General features: G+C 34.6%; 1 protein-coding gene across 16 annotated transcripts in view; it reads right to left on the minus strand.

The window, feature by feature from the left end:
* XRCC4 (X-ray repair cross complementing 4) overlaps nt 1–23,258 on the minus strand; it is a 251,689-nt gene that overhangs the window by 66,400 nt on the left and 162,031 nt on the right. For 9 of the 16 annotated variants that reach the window (XR_012015024.1, XR_012015029.1, XR_012015025.1 and 6 more), the window contains one exon: nt 9,927–10,090. The exons of the other annotated variants lie outside the window; for them this stretch is intronic. Coding sequence is in view for 5 of the 9 variants with exons in the window: in XM_072793039.1 (XP_072649140.1) it covers nt 9,927–10,090 (164 nt within the window). In the remaining 4 variants the exon portion in view is untranslated. The remainder of the gene's footprint in view (nt 1–9,926; nt 10,091–23,258) is intronic. 16 annotated transcript variants of the gene reach the window in all.

Consider the following 23,258-nt stretch of genomic DNA (forward strand, 5'->3'; position numbering starts at 1 on the left):
ACATAAAGTTCAATTATTTAGTACTCCCAAGTTATCTGATCTAGAATTTTCTGCCTGGAATTCCATATGGTTCTAGGCAGCCAATCTCATACAGTTTGTGTGTAGAGAGTCGTATATACAATCACAAAATGCCTCCTGGCTTTCACCCTACTTTTGAAGCACTCTCTCTACAACTTTCTCTACAACCTTCCAACAATGTTCTATACTGCAACTAAAAAAGAACTGCTTTCTGCCTCTCACCCACAGTTTGTGTTTTCCTACTTCTGTGCTTCTGAATCTGTCATTTTCTGTTAAAATACTGCCTTGCCTCCATCAGTCACAATTCCAGCCCATTGCCACCGTGGTATAAAACTTCTTGATAGTCATGATTGAATATGCCCTCTACTCCAGAGTATGACACTGTTTATTATTCTCTTAAAACAACTGAAACGCTCTCTTTATAGTTTTCCTGACACACATATCCTGTTTTATCTGAAAAAGTATAGATTTTGGGCATTTGTTCATCCCTTGGCTTAATTATTATTATATTCAGGGGGTTACATTAGGGATAACTGGTAGCCCCTCAGTGTTGAATGTGGTAAAAAATCTTTTAAAATTTCTGTGGCAGGGCCATATGAGAAAGAAATATCACTTATTCTCTACAACTCTTTACCTGCCCCCCCCCCCAACTCCAAACAACTGGCTAAAACAATGTATAACCACTTTTTAGAACAAATCAGTACACATTACTAGTTTGAATTGATTAAATTAAAAATCAGAATAAACATTCCTGGAAACCTTTCAGAATTCTTCTATTAGCAATAAAGTGAGCTGGACTAAAATACTTTGGGAAAAACTCTTATACCTCTCCAATATGTGGCCAGAGTGAGGCTAGAACACATAATAGGGGTAGAGGGAAGGATGGTAAGTGTTCCCTCCTCCCTCTGGCATAGTAAAAGCCTGGAATTCCAAATACAAGCAATTCTGACCAGTTACTCCCACAAAAATAAGGTCTGACCAAAGAGTGAAACATTGAAATGCTTTACAGACTTACAAAATTTCCCTTCTTCCTTTCCCCCCTTTTTTGGTATGTTCTGTTTTCTGTTCCGTATTTTGTGCCTCAGGAGGGAAGAAAAAACCACAAAGATGAGTCAGGGTTTCCAGCCTCTTAATAGAGACACTGCCCCAGCTGAAGCACTTCAGTGATGCAGATTGCTATTGCCTAATCAGTCCTTTGACAGCGTTGGGAGGGATACTGCCACTGTGGCTTTGTTCCCATCATCCACAGTCAATCAATGCCATGTACTGCTTACTTAATTTGAAAATCCTGAACTATAGAAAATATCAAATGACAATGGCTGGGAACCGTATCACACCATTTCTATGATACTGATGATACTGACACTTCCTGTCAATTATATATTATTAACACACAGTCTTAATCATTTGACCCTTAAAAAGTCAATCTTAAGAGTCCACAATCTTAAGAGATTTACTGATCACTTGAAAGATTTTTTTTTTATTAAGTTTGGCCCTGCTTTAAAATGCAACTATCAAGTCTAACATGGGAATTCAATAATGATCTGTGATTTCATGTACTGAAATCTTTTCATGTTTAAATGAGATGAACATAGAAATGACTAATTAATCTTGAATAAATTTTAATGTGATGACAAATTCTATGGTTTTAATAAGTACTCATTTTCCTGCTTTTTAATCCTCATGAATATTGATAGATACATATATAAGCACTCATTATGCATCTGCCCATTTAGGTATCATAACAGCACTTGATGAGGACCACATGGTTTCTGCACTCTAGGAATGTACAATCTTCAGTAGAAAATGCACTAGAATGTTTAGGGATAAAATTGGTATGAATTGGTAAAATTGGTTTTGGTTCAGTTTCTCGGTAGTTGGACACTCATGAAAAATGATGCTACTGAAAACTTCTGCAAAATACAATCTTCCATTTTCCTGACTTAATAGAGGAGGTGTATCAAAATTTAACATCTCCTTCGGGTGATCATTCTGAGAATCAGTTCTCGTTGTGCTATGATTCAGAAGAGACTGTGATATTCATTGGACATTGTTATTTAAAAGAATACTTAATATCATCTTTCTTTTAATTAATTCTTCTTGAATTTCTTATTATTGAGGCTTTATATAATTAAGCTGCGGCTAAAATAGGGATCGCAATATTCACAAGAGGTACCAAAGAGCTGAGTCAGGAGACTAGAGTCAATGATGCCCTGAGTAACTTAAGAAATGCCTCTTTTGCAAAGTGGCATCAACAATAAATCCATTCTATGTACTTCCCAAGACTACTGTATGGGTAAAACAATGATAATGATGATAGTGATAATAATAATATAAATATATAGAAAAGAAAGAAATAAAAAGCAGGTTATTTTTTTATTTTTGTAAATCAGAATAAAAAGCTATAGTATAGGCTCCTCTAGCCAAGAATTCTACAATTTTATCTGTAGTTTCCCAGTGAAATAGCTGAGAAAGTTGCTTTTTGTACTGAGGCTAAATTATGATGAATCCCTCATTGTAAAACATACTGTTGAATGAACCCTTTTATATTCTTTGGCAAGTCTGAGTTAATTTCTCCAGAATAACCAACTTTTAAAAACACATTACTTGTATTAAGCCCAAAACTATAATCAATCAGACATACTACACTATTCATTCTATTAAATTACAGACATGCATGTCTTCTAAGTTTCTGATTTCTTACTATGAACTTATCTAAGAACACCTTGTATTGGTTATTTTCAAAAATATTCTTATACTAAGAGTTTTACATTAAACAATTTATCAACTCATATTTGAGGATAGATTGTATGTGTATGATTTTATTTTATTTTATTATTATTTTTTTTATGATAGTCACACACACACACACAGAGAGAGAGAGAGAGAGAGGCAGAGACACAGGCAGAGGGAGAAGCAGGCTCCATGCACCGGGAGCCCGACGTGGGATTTGATCCTGGGTCTCCAGGACCGCGCCCTGGGCCAAAGGCAGGCGCTAAACCACTGCACCACCCAGGGATCCCTATGTGTATGATTTTAGTTAGCAACAATGTTTTATTGCTATGGATATATATATACCCTAACATTATGGTAGCAAACTCCATATTTACACAGTCATTATTTTTTTCCAGGACAGACTGAATTACAGAGTATTCCAATTTATACCATTTTGTTAATTTCTGAATAGGTCATACACGTATTTGACGCAAAACTTTTCAAAGTACAAAACAGTACACAAGAACTGGATTCTCCCTTCATCCATATGTCCTCAGCCAATAGTTAACCTCTAAGAACTAAGTAAGCACTGTGATCAATTTTTCAGCCATACTTCCAGAGATAAATTCTAATGAAACTGAATTTTAATGCTTTCAGATCTATACTAAGTTATGTGATAGGCCATCACGTACGATAGAATTTTCTAAAAGGTGTTCCCTTAGACTATAAGTCCTTTGAAATGTTCAGTTACCCAATCATTTTGCAAAACACAACATATCCCTAACTCCACTTTGAGATTCCAATTACATATCCAGACTCTGAATTCTTCAGGCTGGGAATACATATAACTTTGTTCAACTTAAAATTTCTTAAGCTTATTTTATCACAGAATACTTTTCTTCCTCCTTACCCAAGAACACTTATAAACAGCCTGTAAAATTAATTTATTTTAAAACTGAAGAGTAACTATCCAAGTAAAAAATGGACTTATAAGGTATCGATATTGGTTTATGATTATAATGAATGCACCACACTAACAGAAGATGTGAATAATAGGGTAAGATGAATGTGGTATATATGGAAACACTATTATCTTTTCAATTTTTTTTTTAAATCTAAAACTATTCTAAAAAGTGAAGCCTATCTATAAAAAAAGGTTAATTTGGGAGCTATAAATGGAACATTAAATAACATAAAAAGGCACATTAAGAAATCCAACTTCTAGACTCAGTTCTAGTTATTTGGTGCCAGGAGGCCTTGGTCACATCACTATAATGGTTTCCTTGGTTGCAAAACGATCATTAAGGCTTGTTTCTTCCTTCCTCCCACATTTCCCCCAATCACTATAAAATCATTCTAAAATATAATAGAGGTAGAATTAGTTTGTTTCTATGTTTATTTGCTTTTAATTCAGAAATTCAACTCTGTTCAGTAATTCAATTTAAGAAATATTTTTAGATAGCTTTCTCATAACAACCAATTTGAGAATGTCTTTAGGATGCCTGGGTGGCTCAGTGGTTGAGCATCTGCCTTTGACTCAGGGTGTGATCCTGGAGACCCGGGATCGAGTCCCACATTGGGCTTCCTGCATGGAGCCTGCTTCTCCCTCTGCCTGTGTCTCTGCCTCTCTCTCTTGTGAATAAATAAATAAAATCTTAAAAAAAAAAAGAATGTCTTTAAAAAGAAACATAAGTTTTTGTTTCCTGAAGCAAATAAAACATCTCAGTCTGACCTAAATATCAATTTATGCAATTTATGTGAAAATTTTACAGAAGCAAAGCAAAGGTAAATTTCTTCTAGAGATGATCTAAATGACTACCTATTTGGGAGGGCTCTCAACTCTTGATTATCTGGTAGAAGATAACTAAAGTTGTAATTAGCCACAGAGAGTGTATTTTTGAAGAAATTAAAATTACTATAAATCAGTAAAACATCTGGATACCAAAAGATATTTTGTAGTAACCAAGGGATGGTACTGAGCTGTCTAGGATAGCCTGACAAACTAGGCCCTCCCCATCCATTCCTCAGCCCACGCACCAGTGCTGTGATATATTCCAACACTGAAGAGCAAGGACTTTGGTTGAACCTAGGTAAGGGAAAGCAATGGAAGAAAAAGGAAGCGTGTGTCTGCTTAATTCAAGTCTCATGAATACAAGGGATCTTAACTAAGAAGTTGTTTTACAGTCCATTATATTTTGGCAATTTATGTGGCCTTAAATCAAAGTACTTATATTACTTTTACACTTTTGGATAATATCTGTGGACTGTGTTCTGAAATACTAGTTCACTGATAAATTTATTTTATGTCATATTGTTATTAGTTTTGTAGTTTTGTTTTACCCACAACTCTGGGTAATCTGTGGTTTCCTTTCAATCTATTCATCACTCCAATTATACCAGTTAATCAAGGGTTGACTGTAGTTGAGTTCAAAGTAATTAGTTTTACTATATTCTTAAATTGTTTCCTTATTTACCCTGCGTCATCTGCAAATATTATCAAAAGTTTTCCCTAATTTTATTTGTAGCCATTTTTTGAACTTGAAATTGTGTTCATTTGAATCATTACCTCAAATCTTTCATTCTCAAACAGTTTTCTCCACATAATATTAACTAAATATAAATAGGCTATGTGGTGTTCTTTGTCTCTTTAATTGAATTTTCTATTGTGTTATTTGTAGGATTTTGCTAGATTATACTTGATTTTCACAAGTTATTGCAATACACAATTAAGGATATTTTAATTGACTCATTTTTAAAAGCTTGCCATAAAAGTAATTTCTCGTTTTTACAGTTAAGAAGTATTATAAATTATTTCTGGTATTTATTTTTCTTACACTTTATTATTATATTACAGTAATTATAATTAAAGCTTTCTCATAGTAAAAACATTCTGTCATCAACCAACATTTATGTGACCTTTCCTATACTACATCATAACTGTTTCTATAAATGCAAGCTTTAATTTTACCCTGAGTGAGAAATATCTGAAACTTTTCACAGCGCATAAACAAATAATCCTTTACTTTTCCTTTACTGCTAGGGCAGCAATATAGTATACAGAATGGACTTTAGATTGTTACTATTCGAGTTTGATTCTCTTTTATACCACTTATTATCTGTCACTCTTTGTGGTTCAGTCCTATAAAAACAGGGATAAAAATACTGCTATCTCATATAATTAGTAGAAGAATTAACTGAGGTAATGCACAGACAGCCCTTTGAAAAATTGTTGGGCACCTGGGTGGCTCAGGGGTTGAGTGTCTGCCTTCGGCTCAGGTCATGATCCTGGGGTCCTGGGATCCAGTCCTACATCTGGCTCCCTGCGAGGGGCCTGCTTCTCCCTCTGGCTATGTCTCTGCCCCTCTCTCTGTGTATCTCATAAATAAATAAATAAAATCCTAAAAAAAAAATTGTAAGTCCTTAATAGTATTAGTGATTATTATTTTTATTGGTGGTGTGATTTTTCACCATCCCCAAACCCTTAAAAACCATTTCTCCTTGAATTAGGTATGTCATAATTGGCTTTCTATTAAACATGAGACTACAATTTTTGGTGAATAACTAAGGATGCTAAAGCACTTAACTTTTTTGTACCTTAAAAATAGGCAATTTAAGAGCCTACTTGTAAGACAAATGTCTCTGTGACCTATAAGAAAAAGAAATTGAGTTATGGTATCTTTTATTTGCATATATATATATATGTATATACATATATACATATATACATATATATATATATATTCCATAAGTCTATTTTTAGAGCAGTCTATGATCTTATTCTCTAATACTGTCTAAAGTTAAATAGTCTTCACTGTTAGGTATCTCTTCTCACAGTCAATCCCCAAAAGCAAAAATACTCCCTTTTTCTGTTACATACTATTAACAGATACTTAACAACACTTAACACACTGGTGTATTCCCTAAATAATCTTAGAAAACTCAAATGTTTCTAAGCATAGAGTTTTGATGAAATTCACTTCACAAATGCAAACGGGGCAAATACCCAACAAAACTCTATTTTCTTTGTAATTTTCGTTTAGATGGAAATTAGCAAATGTAAAAGTGCATGTAGCTTAAATGTGAATAAGTGAAATTAAAATTAATCTGCGTGATACTTCTATATAGCACAAGAATTCTACAGGGAAGAGATTCCTCCATAACTTAGTTCTGTTTTTTATTTTATCATAGACTCAAAGCCCATAAGTGGTATGAAGCATGACTTAAATTTAAATTTAGGAGGAATATCAACTGGCTATTATAAATGACAGTAATAACAACAGCTACTGCGGAGAACACCATGGTGGCATAGTTGTGTCCAGAGTTATTTCTCAAATACCAGTTTAGTTTTCATTTGCATGTCCTGTACAAGGGTGTCATAATTAAGGTTAAAACAAAGGAGTTGCATTCAAAGTAAAAGGGTGTGCTGAAATAAAATAGCAAAAAAAGATGAATAGGATAGGCAAAGGGGAGACATGACTCCAAGGGATTGTATATTACATCTCTGTCAATCATTTTGGAAATCTTCCAAACATTACATCAAATAAAGTCAAACTCAGCAGAGATTTGAATTCATATAGTTTTTACTTTGCCATAAAGCAATGTTAAATAAATACTTGAGATATTTGGAAAGGAGAGCAGAGAAGGAAAAAAAGATCAAGGTCATCCTTATTTGCTACTTCTCTTTTTTCTTCCAATGGAAAGCATCAAACTCTACTTTAAATCTCACAACACATCATCCCTCACATCTCTCATCTGGATTTACACTAGCCTCCTAACTGGTCTTCCAGAGCTCCACTTTTGCCCACTTGCAATCAATCTACCACAGAGCAGGAAAAGTTATTTTCTCACAGTGTAAATCAAATAACAAATTCACTGTTTAAAACCCTGCAAAATCTTCCCAAAGCACATAGAATAAAATCCAAGGTCCCTTATTTAGGCCTTCAGGCTCTGCATGATATGGCTTCTGCCTATATCCCCAAGCTACACTCACCTCCACACAATTACATATATGCAAACGTGAGTGCAAGTGTGTGCTTGTGTTCCTTCCTGGGTATGTTCCTACCTAGCCATGTTGTTTCTTCCACCTTAGAGACTTTGCATAGGTCATTCTTTCTTCATGGAACAAGTATTTCACTTCTAAAAGTCTAGTTCCTTCTGTTTACATGCATCTTAAATGCTACCTGCCTTGAGTCCTTCCTGAGTAACTATGTCAACTACCCATTTGTTTCCTTTTTAGCATATATCACTGTGTACAATTTTTTATATTTAACAGATTTTTATAGAGTTACTCACCCAACATGTAAGCTCTACAATGACAGAGAGGTGTATCTTTTCTGATGACATCTTTTCAATGTACAATTTTTTATGACAGAAATATAAGGTAGATTATTCTACATATACATCATTTTTTCCACTTTGAAATAACAGGACAGTGTTTTAGAATATGTGTCTCATACTACTCGTGATGTTTGATGGAAGAGTGGTTCTACTGTCAAATAATACTTTGCAAGTTCTGCCCACTATATGTATCTCTTAAGGGTCCATGATGCACATCAGGATATGAAAAGCTTTGAAAAATAAATAAACCCTTTTATTCAATCCACTGATTCCTATATTTGTAAATTCTACAAATCCCTTCATTTCCTTATTTAGCATTTATTAATCTCCTGAGAAACTCGTGTTTTACCTAAGAAACTCTAAGAAATAATGCTACAGATTTCCAGGGAAGAATGAATTGTTGACTTTTCTATTTACCTAAATGGATTAAAGGATTTCATCACAGCACCAAATCATGATCCCATAAAACCTCTTGTTTTATAAAAATATCTTTAAAGTTGTTCTAAAAAAAAAGTCTTAAGAATATCTAAAATAGTAAAAAAACAAAACAAAACAAAAAAACAAAACAAAACAAAAAAGCCAGGGCTGTGAAAAAAGTATTATCACTAAAGCTAAATAAAATTTATATAAACTAGTAATAAATCACTAACTTATGTATGCCTAAAATTCAGGCCTTAACCCAGGTTTTGTATTTTTTTGTTTAATTTTTGATACCTGATCCTTTAACTCTAAGTATGTTAGTATTTTTATTATTAGTTATTTTTGCTTGTGATCTAATAATAAAGCAATCTGAAGTCTTCTCAATTAACCCCTACAAACCTATCTAGATAGAATTTGCTGCTAATGGTTGTCTCTGCCCATAGTTTTTATAGGCTACATATATCATCTAAAGGAATCAAAGTATTACTTGGATGTACCCTGCTCCTAAAAGTCCTTTTAGTCATTTCTCCAGAAGTTTCACTGATAGTTATGAACACTTGGGGTACAAGACTTTTTAAAAGTCTGATACAGTGAAGATAAATTTCCATTGGTAATGCTATTTTATTATTCCACCCTTGAATCATTTCACAACCTTACATTTTTGTTCAAAACACCAAAAATTTAAACTCTGAAATCCAACAATACTGGATCTTTGTTTTTGTTGCCTGTTATCTTATTATAGTTCCTTGGCACAAAATCATATTTGGGCAGAAAAAGGTCTCTAAGTTCTCCCTCTGTACTTGAAAACTTTTGTAGAAATACACACCACTGATTAGAGCACAACTGTGACTATTTGCCTACCAACAAATGGTATTATTATTAATGGTTAGTCATGCTCATTTTTAATCATATTTTATTCTTTAGTCCACACAGCATTTAAAGTATTATTTATGCCTATATATGATGAAGAGAAAGAGTTATACATCTTTGAACATTTGGGGAAAAGATTTAAAGAGTTAGATAATAATGGTATTAATAATCACAATTTTTAAAATTAAACCAACATTTTAAAATACTCCTATCTTGGTCATTTTACAGTATTAATTTAAAATGTGTGGGAAATATCAGAAAGGGAGACAGAACGTAAAGACTGCTAACTCTGGGAAACGAACTAGGGGTGGTAGAAGGGGAGGAGGGCGGGGGGTGGGAGTGAATGGGTGACGGGCACTGGGTATTATTCTGTATGTTAGTAAATTGAACACCAATAAAAAAATAAAAATTAAAAAAAAAAATAAATAAAAGATCTTTTGCAAGATACTCTATGCTGGGTTCTATACTTCTAAATTTTTATATATTCTAACCTTTTTCTCAGGTAATCTGAAGTAAAAACATATTCATTCACTCATTTATTAACTTAGCAAATATCTAATGCATACCTAATAAAGTACAAGTTTGGGGATGCCTTGGGTGGCTTAGGAGGTTGAGCATCTGCCTTTGGCTCAGAGCATGATCCCGGAGTCCTGGGATTGAGCCCCACGTCGGGCTCCCTGCAAGGAGCCTGCTTCTCTCTCTGCCTGTGTCTCTGCTTCTCTCTCTGTGTCTAATGAATAAATAAATTAAATTGAAAAAATAAAGTACAAGTTTCTTGCTAAATGCCATGGAATACAGAAGATACAGATATCCTATCTCACCTCTCAAACAGTACGCAAACCGAGAATGGAGGTAAGGCATGTACATAAAAAACAGGCAAAATGGGTCAAATATTAGATGATAGGCTAACAGCCTATAAGTTCAAAGACAGATTGTTCTCATGATTTCCAAAAGTGATTTTAGGAGGATAGGACTATGAAAAAAGAAGGGAATAAGAATTTTCTAGCAGAGAGAGAGTACAGGAAATAAAAAAAAAGAAAAGAAAAAAGAGGATTTCTGTGCATTCAGTTCACTCAAATGTTAACTAGCCTGTAAGAAAGAGAATAAAAGTACTGCTGTGTTCAACTTACAGACCTATAACTTAATTTTACCTACAAAAAGAAATTAAATCATTTCATTAATTTTGAAAATATGGTACTATTCAAAATGTCATTTATATGAAATAAAGTAATGTCATTTCATTACCAAAAGGCAAACAGTGGGAAAGTGAAATGCATATTTAAAGACTTGCTTCAAATTAGATTTTGGAGCTTAAGTTTTTGGGTAATGAATACCATGAAACACTATGAATTCTTCAGCAGAAAAATATTCAGTCAATCTCAATTATTCTGGGGGATACTTACTGGAAGTAGTAATAATTGTAATCAGAAACTGCTCAGGGCAAGTGTTTTTCAAAATCCCATGAGACTCTCCAGTAAACGTGGTGTTCTAAATTCAGACACATTTGGGAATGTTGGTTCAATAAAGTTAACATGTAAATGCATAACTGTGAATCTCAGAAAAGGGTTAGAGTCTGCAAACTTTCCTAAAAGTATATGACAAGAGAACTTGTTATTTGCCAGATAACCTACCATTTCAAGGAACAACTATGAGATGCTGTTCTAAGAAGAAATTATGGAATTCATTCTTCTGTACAAACTTTGATAGTATTGCTTTGCCTTTATGTCTTATTCATAAGATGTCAAGTCCTGCACCTTGCCCTACACCCTCCTATTCACAAAATCTATAGCATACACATGTATATATAAATATAAAATTTTATATACATATATATCTTTTCTCCTTCAATCTTTCTCAAATAAAAAATCTTAACACATAGTGCTTCCATATCAGCTGTCACAGAGGACAACATCTAATAAATTAAGATGGTTTGTCAAATAAAGTTAGTAAGTAATCAATCAGGTGTATACAAATTTTAAAAGAATAGGTCTGGCTATACCTCAGATATAAATGCAAACAGGAAAGTAGTACAAGAGTAGCTACAGTCTGAGGGAAAATGGTCTATTCTGCTGGCCCAAGAATTCTACCCAAGTGTCTATCCATCTGGCTTAAACATAAGGGCAGTAATGAGTTTTTATCCAAGGATAGCTTTGTGATTATACTTAGGGGAATGTATTTAAACTTTCTGTTCTTTTATCCTTCCAAAAAACAAAATAAAATTAAAAATATAGGAAGAAAATATAGGCAAATTTTATAGGAAAATGATATATCTTAATATTTTATAAATTTCATAATTGCATAATCTTGGTATGGACTATGACATACAATTAAACAAGTATGAACTGAAAGGACTCCTCTTAATTACCTACCACCTCCAGCATTCTCATTTACAAATGAAATTTTAAGAGGTCTATAGGGGTAGTAAATGAACCTCAAAGTCATACAAATTTGTGGCATAATCAGGCATAGAAACCAGGTCTTTAAACTCATGTCCTTTCATCTTTCCATCACAGTGCCTCCCATCTTTTTGTTTTATTTTGTTTTTGAAAATCTTGATACATCTCAGAAAAAAACGATACACAAGCATATTTTGCGCTTGTGTTTTAACACACTTAAATGTTTGGAGAAGTGAAAAGCTACCAATAAGGTTTATTTATTTTCTACGTGAGTTTATTCATATTCACCCTCTGATTTTAAAGTCTTATAAACAAATGCATAATCGACTTAACCGAATAAATAAAAGCCCAACAAAGTAATTATTATGTGAATGTACTATATTAACCTTTTAAAAGTCACGTTACTATTATATTTAAGGAAGAGTGTATTTGTACCTGCCAAGATTCCTGAGGGTGGTAATTTTGTAGCATTTTAAAAATCTCTAAGGATTGAATACACAAAAGAATAAAACTATGATTTATTTAAGGAAAATTGTGAAGAAGTCAGACTTCTTTGTACTACTTTAAATCCCTAAGCTCCCTAAATTACTACATGAGATCTTAAACAAGATGTCACAAATAATAAAAATTCTCCCTTTGTGCAAATATAAAGTGAAACAGATTTTTTTCCAATTATTTTTCAATTAAGTAACCATTAGGTTGAGTCTTAGTGATGTGCTTTATAAAGTTCCAAGTAATAAAGATTGCTTTTTACCAGAGAATCCTTGCAATCACATGGCACAGAATATAATCACAGCACTTGAAATGTAATAATCCTGCAATAGACATTTACAAAATGAATAAAATATAGATAGTAAAGTTTTGATTTTATTTTATTTTTTAAATATTTTTGTTTATTCATGAGAGACACACACAACAGAGAGAGGCAGAGACAAAGGCAGAGGGAGAAGCAGACTCCTCACAGGGAGCCAGATGCAGAACTCAATCCCTGGACCCCGGGATCATGCCCTGAACTGAAGGCAGATGCTCAACCACTTAGTCACCCAGTCGTCCCTGATTTTCTTAAATTAATAAAAGTATTCACTCTATATATAATCCCATGTAATATATATAACTTCATTTTTATAGTTTTTCAATTGCAAAAATGGAATTTAGTCAAAAAAGAATGTTTCAATTCTCCATTTGTTTATGGATTCAATAAATTTATCACAGGAGGGAGGTCAAGTTCATTTCACTTCTTATGTGTAAAGAGCTGGGAAGTCATCACCCCTATCCTTATAAGAAAAAGCTAAACTGGGATGCCTGGGTGGCTCAGCAGTTGAGTGCCTGCCTTCATGCCCAGAGCATGATCCTGGAGTCCCAGAATCGAGTCCCACATCAGGCTCCAGGCTCCCCGCATGGAGCCTGCTTCTCTCTCTGCCTGTGTCTCTGCCTCTCTTTCTCTCTCTGTCTCATGAATAAATAAATAAAATCTTTTAAAAAAGAAAGAAAGAAAGAGCTGAAGAAAGTGAAAATCAATAACTTTTCTCTGACCTTCAGATAACGAAAATTGCAGGGCAAACCACCACCCCAAATCTGGAGAGACAGGTCAATTCAGAGTCATAGTTGAGTTCTGCTTACCTGGAGTTTAGGCTTCTGGAGTCATAAATTGGTAGTAACATTTAGGTGAGAATTTTAATGAAATTCTGGAGGCTGAATGTTGCTTGACAGTGAGAAACTTACGTGGGTATAGTCTTGAGGAATCCCCACCCTTTCCTGGATTTTACTTCTAGGAACCCCAGCAGGTTCTCATGCCAAAGATTCTCCTCCAGATTTGGGGGGAGAGAAAGAGTCATCACTGTGCAAGTTGCCCAGAGCCTTTCTATTACAAAAGCCTACTCCCTAAGGAAAAAGAGGAGCTGAGCTTAGTCTCACCTGGGGTAAGGATATTTCTCAGGCTCCAGCCCCCTCTACCCTTCTTATCTCACGTAACAAGGGAGGGAAACAAAGTTTTAACAGCAGAAAAATACTCAGGAATGTCACAGCCCAGAGACACACGCCCGCTAAAAGATTTAATAATGAAAGTATATCACCATACCACTACACCAACAGGACTTTGGTAAAACAACAGTGAGTTATAACTGCAAGAGCTGGAAGAGGTAGGCTCTCTTTGACAAGATGTACTCAGAGAAGCCTAAAGATAAGAGGAGACACCAAAACAAAGGTACCAGGGGAATCTGAAGTTCCTGATATCCTGAGATATAATAAACATTAAACTTAGTACAACCCCTAGTCATATTAACATAAATCCTCACATTAATGCCCTTTTCACTTTAACTCTTATTCCTCATTACAAAATGTCAGCTTTCAATAAAAAATTATATGGCATGCCAGATAGCAAGAAAAAACAATCTTTAGAGTAAAAGCAAGCATCAGAACCAGACTTAGATATGGAATAGATGTTGGAATCATTACACAAGGAATTTAAAATAATTATGAGGAATATGTTAAGAGTGCTAATAGAAAAAGTAGACCATTTTCAAGAGCTGATGAGTAATGTATGCAGAAAGAAATTCCAAGGAAAAGCCAAAATGCAATGCTAGAAATCAAAGGCACCATTAACAGAAATGGAGAATATATTTGATGGGCTCATCAATAGACTGGATATGGCCATTGAAAAAAATCAATGAGCTCGAGAATAGCCCAATAGAAACTATTAAGCTGAAATGCAAAGCACTAAAAGAATGAAAAATAGAACAAAATATCCAAGAACTGTGAGACAATTTCATAAGGTATAACATAGGTGTATTGGAATACCAGAAGGAGAAGGAAAAGGAAATAGAAGAAATATCTGAAACAATATTGTCTGAGAATTTTCCATAATTAATGGCAAAGAGTCACATAACCAGGAAGGTCATAGCACACCAAGCCATAGAACACCTGAAGAAAGAAACAAACAACATATATCTAGGCATGTCATATTCAAGTTGCATGTCATATTCAAAGAGAAAATCTTGAAAGAGGCAAGAGAGATATGCTATCTTTCCCTTGTTGCTCTAGGATCATGGGTTGTAAACTATTTCCAAACACAGATTTCCTCATCAGTTGGATAAGCCTCAGACAATGATTTTGCACTGTAAATGTTTCTCTTTTTCCCCATTATCACTGAAACCTTAAGAATGGATGGAATACCAATTCTATTGACAGATCTTTTCAATATGTAAGCCCTTCGCTTCCAATTTCCTATCTAAGAATATTTTGATGAGAACTGTGAAAAGGTAGGGTAAAAGAGGGCAGGAGAACAAGGCTGGCAAAGAGGCACCAAAAATCACCAAAAAATAAGTACTCCATGGCAGCATAACTAAAAAGAAAAAAAAAATCCTAGATATGTAACATAACATATATACTAATTAGGTTGGTAAAACCCTACATAGGCCAACCTAGAATGCAGATGGTCAATAAATTATTGATGACAGGATTTCACTGTTGATTACATAACTGTTCAACTGGTGACCAACTGTGGTCAACTCTACCTCTTCCATATTGTATCGGTCCCACAATTTTCAACCAGTCATCAATGGCTTCAGGTGGTCATCTTCAGTTATCTGCATTCTTTTAACAACCCTCTATTGCACACCTCTCTTGATATTCCTCTGTCTGAATCTTCTCATGTACATCCTGTTTCTTCCCTGTGACTGCAGTCTCACGTGTCAACTGCCTGGGCTAGAGCACCAGGTTATACAGTCAAACACTAATCTAGGCGTTGCTGTGAAGGCATTCTGTAGATATGATTACTATTTCCAGCCAGCTGACTCTCAGTAAAGGAGAACGCCCTTGATAACACGAGGAGGTCTTAGCCAAGCAGTGGAAGGCCTCAGAGCAAAAACTGAGGTTTCCCAGAGAAGAATTCTGCCTCAAGACTGCAGCATTAATGCCTATTGGAGTTTCCAGCCTGCTTGCTACACATATTTCAGACCTGCCAGTCCCCAGAACTGTATCATCCAATCCCTTAAAAGAAGACATTTACATCTACGAATATGTATAGGTGTAAGTATATGTATGTACACACCACACATACACACTTCTATTATTGGTTCTTTTCTCTGGAGAACCCCGACTGACACACACATCTCTACTTGTTCTTTTCTGCCTTAAGCTTCCTATTGACACTGACATAATATCCAGATCTTTGGCATTCAGGACCAAAGAGATGGTTCATGTTACCAGAATAATGATGTTAAATAAGCTTTTTTTCATCTGATCTAAGCAGCAATGGAAAAAATACATTTTCACATGACCAAAGTTGCAAACAATGAATTCTGTCCTTCGTTCTATTTTTACTACCAATTAAGAAATCTTTAAGGAAGCCTTTTGATAAGGTCTTCAAGATACACACTACACATTACTATGCATTTGAAATCTTGCTAAGAATGAAAAACTTTCATCAAAACCCTACAATGTTGTATCATCTGTAGCAACACATTTTACAGTGTCAAGTGTAGTCACTATTAATTATGTTATATAACTATAACTCAGTTATTTTCAAATAAAAATTATACTAATAATAACAAGAAAGATTTATTACCATTGGACACATGGTAGGCTGTGCATTATATATGGGTTATCTCATTCATCACTAAAACATGATGAACAAACAACCAAATTATTATCAGCTAAGACCTCTCATTATGTCCTTTAACAGAGGAAGAAAATGAAGTTTGGTGATATGAAGTAATTTGCCTAAAGTTAAGATAGTAGATAATATAGTTCATGATTCTAAAACCTATATTCTTAACTCTTCTTTAGCCATGATATGATTTTGACCAAATAAAACTCATCCCACTTTTCCAAACTGGTGGCTATAAACTGACATTGTTTTACTTCTTGAGGAACAGAGGCCAGCGGCAAACAACTTTTCTGAACCACTTCTATGATAGAACAACTATATACCTCTAGTAGATCATCAGGTTAGTATAAATATCTGAAAAAAGGGCATTTAATAGGATTTTGAAACAGCAAAATGCCAAGAAAAATAAAAGTATCTTTTAATAATTCAACTCACATTTAAGTTAAGGTCAACCTCAAAATTAACAAGAACCTGCAATGCTGTGCAGAACTGATTTTGATAGCTATACACGTTCAATGGAACCTCACTGTAGCCATTGCAGAGTGCGATTTGCTATTTGGCAGGCTTCTTTTAGAGCATGTTATATAGACAGGGATCTAAGTCCATACTTCGTCATGAATCTTTGGGAAAGCTCTGTGCCTCAGTTTCTTCATGTGTCATGTATCAAAGGGGAATAATAAGACCTACCTGGCAAGACTGTAATAAAGGATAGAGAGGGTAATGGGTAAAGACTAGTAAAGAGTACGGAGAATTTATATAGTAATGGTGGAAACACAGTGGTGCTAAATAAATGGTGGCCACTGTTACTATTGATGTAATTGTTCTTGCTATCACAAATGCTGATGGTTGTTTGTATCATAAAAAGTACATCTTAAGGAATCACTTCTGAAAGCCACTAAGTGAGGGTGAGGACCACTGCTGGTTGCTTTGGGCAGAGAATTAAGGTGACAAGTTGTCAGACAGCAAATGTGTGAGTCAGAAAGGTCACAGAACTATAACAGGGAGCTTCCTCAGACATTTCAGACATAAAGCTGATTAGATGACAAAGGAAACTGAGAGTCACACAGACAGACCAATTCACAGTCCACTGGTCCCAAGAGTCACATTTAGATTTCAGTCAGAGATGTGTTGTGCCAAATTATTCCATCTCTAGAGCCTCACCCAGCAATGGGTATTATCTTACTAACCAGGAATTAAGGGCTGGATCGTCTGGTTTTTCTAAAGGAACACATGCCAAGGACAGGGGTATCTTAAACTAATCCCACTTCTGATTCAAATAAGCTGAAAAAAGGAATAACAAGCTCCTGTGAAAAGTCATGTTTTTTAGTTTTTGTAAATCAGATGTTACATTCCAGGAGGGTGGAGTGAAAGCAGAGGTAATCAGTCCCTGCCTCCGCCCCTCTAAAAAAAGCCCAAAGGAATTACCAACAGGACCAAAAAAAAAAAAAAAAAAAAAACCAAAAAGCCAGTACAGAATTACAAGAACATACTCATGGTTTTCAACTGAATTTATTACTTTTAATTTACCAAGCCTATTGTGATGAAACAAACAAACCCCTATTTGATTGATATTAATTTATTGCACAATACAGCATCACAGCCAATTTCCCTTTGATTGCCGAGTATTTCCCAAAACAAGAACAAATCAGAATGATTCTGAAAAGATGCTTACGTACAATTCCTTTGTTTCCGTCAACCAATAGGTCAAAACAAGCTACGAAAAATATTACATAGAGATTTCAAAGCTAGTGTAATGACCTGTTTTTATTCACAAAACAGCAGGGACTCCCCCATTTACCTCTCTTTCCATCCCTTCTCCTTCTTGGTATAGTCCAATAGCTCCCAGAATCCAACTGTACATTCTTAAGGCTTTTTAAAAATTATTTTTAACTCCACAAGTCATACATGAACATATTTAGACTGTACTTCAGGTAAGGCTAGGATCCTTGAGACATTTACACTGCCCACCCTGCATAGCCAGGTCCACCCCTCACGTGCATCAGAGGTAGCTAGAGCTAACATTAACAGTTTATAGGTAACTGTCAGAGCCTTGATGGATCAACAGGAAATATATGCTAGTTTGTGACCTGCTTTTAAATAATTGGCACTATAAAATATGTACAATTTTACAACTTGCTTTTGTTAAGTTGTAAGAAATTCTAGGGAATGCATACTCATTTATAGAGGCTAAAAGGTTCATGGAAGTAATGCTGGGCAGGTACTAGGAAATAAAATAATGCAAGAATTTCTAGGCCTGTGCATAGCCATGAAATTTTGAGGATGTTACTCACCTCACTATCCTCACTTTTGGATAATCTTCCCATCTCCCTCTCTCACAGGGTTTGAATAAAAACTAAATGAAGTAATATGCCTGTGTATGCATTAAAAGTTGTATGGTGCATATTAATAAATATTTCTTAAATATTATCTTGAAAATAAAACCAAGTGGTGCTACTATTCTCAAAGTATGTAGGTATTTTAGGCATTTTACCTAAAATTTTAATTGGGAAGCATCCTAAGAATATTTCATAATAAAGTTCTGCTAGTGGCATAGTCATTCCTAGCTTTGAATGCTTCATTGGAAACACTTTGATGTATGGTATCAAAGGTTTATCCATGAGAAAATACATTTGCATTTAAGTCCATGTTATTAAATTGATTGTTTACAAATCTTATTTCACTTTTACATCCATGACCTGTGCTTGATTCTCAGAGTAAACGGACAGCAGCTCTAATGTATTAAAACAAGTAGAGTGGCTAAATTAGAAAAGAGTTTATGAAACTATGACACTTAAAAATATTTTAAAATTTACCCCAAATCTACTACACGTGATCTTCAAAGGAATTATTTTGCTAAAAACACTAATTAATGACTTCAGTTTTAAGTTGTAATTCCTGTAAGTAAAATATTCTTTATACGATACATGCCTGAAAGGTTTGCATTTTAATTAAGATGTCAAGATATCTAGAGGAAATGCTTTAAAAAGAATGCTCTACAAAGCCTCTCTCATTTCTAGGTTTGATCATAAATAGGACTATCAATAACAAATATCACCTTCAACAAAGACTTCTATTTATTTGTTCTGATTGTTTTTCATTATGAATTACTGTTTTGTTTTGGTTTGGCTGGAGGTTGGTAAAGGGTTGAGGGGGGAACTGCTATTTCTGAAACTTCCCATTTTCCTTTTGAAACACATTACCTCACACTGTTTGTTCAGAGTCTCTGAGTTCAACTGGCTACCCAATTTTTGTCTCACCATTAAAACAAAAAAGAACCATGGGAAAGTACTGACATACATACATTTATGTAAAAAATTTTATATAAAGCTATTACATTTGAGGGAGGGGGTCAATGTACTCATAGCAAGATAACTCAGAGATGAGTTAAGATTCTAAAACACAAATAAAACAGAGAATTTCCCAAGTACATTCATGTCTGAGGAGGAAGGTGGGGCAGATGGAACATGTATCTAATGTCTACCATTTAGATGCCAAAAGTGAAGGCAAGCAGTGAGGATTATTTGAGGTCAATCCAGTCCAACACCAAATTTAAATCTGAGTGAACATACACATTTAATGAATTAGAGGAATAAGGTAGATCAGGAAACTCTAACTGTATAAATCAGAACAATGAGTCACATGACAGTTTTAGGACATTTTAATGTCCTAGTTTGTGCCAATTTTTCTAAATAGAAAAGTTTTGACCACTGGCACTTCAAAAAAATTAGTTTTCACTCATAAGAAAAAAAAAAAGCAAGAAAACAATGATAAATGTTCCAACAAGGTAGGCAGAAATGAGAGGAATGAAAATTATGATTATTTATAAATTGTGTAGATAAAGAAAAAGCACATGACATCAGAAGATAGATCATAGACCCCTACCTCTAGCTTCTATTTACCAAAATATTTTGAATTATAGTTTCTTTAAATATAAAATGAGGGGGCTGGGCTGTATATTCAATGTTATCAACAATTTATGATATTTCATGGAAAAAAAGTTCCAAACAGTAGCAGGTTTACAAACCTATGATTTGAATGCCAAAATTGGTAAGGTGGGAACTTCTCAGTGGCTTGTAGACTATTTCTGTCAACTAAGGTTTTTTTTCAAGAGCCATTTTTTGTTTGGTTACAAAAATAAGTTTATGTTATCTGTAGACAACATGGAAAATAAACAAACCCAAGTAAGAAAAAAAAAAAAACTACCTAGTCACTACCCAAAGATAATCTGAACTGTTAACACACATTAACACACATTTCCTTATCTATTTTTGCATGAATTACTATAATTTATTGAATCCAGTGGTTTTCAAATTTTGCTTTTATAAGCGGAATTTTTAAAGAAAGTTTCACATGTAACCTTAATATATACAACAAATAAAAGTGAAACTATTCTGGTTGAAGTGGTGATGGAAGGCCAGGTTTTCCTGAGATGGTTATCAACACAGTCCTATGGAACTCTATACTCTAAAAAGTACTGTTTTAAAACCATTGACTTAAACAATATCCTAACAATGGACATTTAAATTGTTTCTTTTTTTATTGTTATGTAGATCATTGTGTACATACGTGGTTGTTATTATTATTATTATTATTAATTTGATAAATTCCTGGAGATAGAATTTCTGGGTCAAATAGTTTTAAGGCATTCATTGTCATGGGAACTGATCTTGGTACCATCTCCTCCCAAACTATTCTGGGTTTTTTCATGGCAACTAACCTCAATTGTAGCATCTGATTCAGATTTAATTTTGTCTGACATATTTCCTCACCTTCCCTTTTTCTTCCTTATGATGTTAAAGAGGGAGTTGTTAAGGTTAAATAGATGCTCCCTTTGAAGCATCAATAATTCCTTTCCATTAAATGTCATCAGATGCCTAACAGATTAGCTTTTGGCTGCCGTTCGACAATGATCTGTTACACAGTCAGCTTCTATGTAGGAATGACTAACCAAAGCATGTGGTCCTTTTGGAGGGGAATACCTTTGTTACTTAGCATTTTAGGACACCACATGCCTTAATTCCCTTGAGTCTTGTTTAGTATGTATTTGAGCTCTGGTTAAAATCGGTTCAAAGCTGCCTCTGACCCCAGATTCCCAAAAATGAACAAGAGAGAACAGACATTCAAATAAGAAGAACTCCTGAAGGTCATCTGATCTCCTTTATGATCATGTGCTCATCATTTTATAAATGATGACACTGAGGCTGACAAAGGCTCCTTTGAGCCCAAACTGTGACACAAAAACAATCATACACTGTCTATGCCCGCAAGGACTTTACTACCTCATGAGAGGTTCAGACAAACAAATCAACAAATACTATAAATGTGATAGAATAAGGTGATGCGGGTACAAAGAAGGGTGGGCTGAGTGAGTTTTCTGAAAAAAGCAACAAGGAAGTGAATGGGTCAATGAGATAAAGAAACAGAAGGACAGGAGCACACTCCAGGCAAGAGTAAGAATTAAACTTTGAACGACCTTGGTATATAACTCAGTGCTATAAAGAATGAACATGACTGTCTGGAGGAAAGGACAGAGGGAGATGCAAACTCAAATGCCCACAAGTTACATAAAGGGTGAAATGTCAATGGGGGAGGACAGTGGTAAATTAAAGAATGAATGTCCTCTCTAAAGAGGACAGAACAGCCAATTGCCAACATGTGAGAAGATAATCTTCTAATTTCAAGAGGGGCCAGAAACCTCTCAATTTTTAAATTAACATTTATACCAATTTTCAAAGAAAACATGGTGCTAACCAGACCAAACACACATACGAGCTGAATTCTACTAACAGCCTGCCAGTTTACAACCTCAGAGCCAGAGTTAGGCAAGGGGCAGCTCATGAAAAGCTCTGTGTACTATGCTAAGGGGTTTGGATGGTATCCTGAAAACTGTAGGGACTCATTAAAAGGCTTGAAGTGATTAACATCTTAGAAGGGTCACTCTGGCAGCTGTGTGAAGTCTGGAGGGGAACTGTGTAACAAGGTCTTAAACCAAGGCAGTGACAGGGACATATAAAGGAGGAGACACATTTGAAAGATGTTAAACAAAGAATATAGTTTAGTAAATGACACAGCTAACACTTGGACCGAAGTCTCCTACTTCCTTACTTGATATTGCTATACCTTTACTAGTATTGTAAAGATTTCTTTTTAAGTGGAATACTATTTAGTTTGCCATTAATAAGGTACAGGGGAGATGCTTTGCAAACAATAGCTTGAAAGACCAGTATTTATTTCTTCCTTAGATGCTATTCATGTAGTGTAAGCAAACACTACACTAAGACTCCAGGAAATATAGAGAGAAATCATGAGGAGACAGACATTGGGCATAGACATGGACCATGAATTCCTATTATGCTTCATTTGGCTAATATTCTCTGTCAGTTTACAACTGAACAATGGATAAAAACATAACGAATTATTTGATCAAGGAACAAAAGGGACTATCTTACTCTATCTCCACCTTGAAAATTCTATGACTAAAACTTACCCAATTTATGAGTTTTTGGATCATCTGCATTGTGGTTAATCTTAGCATATTTGGTGGAAGCAAAGACTACAACTTTAATTTGGATAGTACATTTTTTAGTTCAATAAATAACAAAAAGCAAGTCAAACGGAAAGTGAAGTCATTAGGTGGGGTGAAGTGATGTCAAATCTCTGAGTGTTTTCTCTCTTAACCTTCAAAGTGGGAGCTGGACTCCATTTGACTGGCACAAGATGGGCTTATAAAAGACCAGTTGTTAAATAGCTCTGTGAATAATAAAATCAACTCTTCCTACCTGCTTGAGAAAAACCTGAAAATGGTATTTTTATTACAAAAGATATTAATTTGTTTGCAAAATCACTGAAGATTATACACTTTCCCTAAAGTTTCTATACTATACAATTACACTGAT

The sequence above is a fragment of the Canis lupus genome, chromosome 2 (genome assembly GCF_048164855.1).
Source record: "Canis lupus baileyi chromosome 2, mCanLup2.hap1, whole genome shotgun sequence".
NCBI classification, from domain to species: Eukaryota; Metazoa; Chordata; class Mammalia; order Carnivora; family Canidae; genus Canis; species Canis lupus.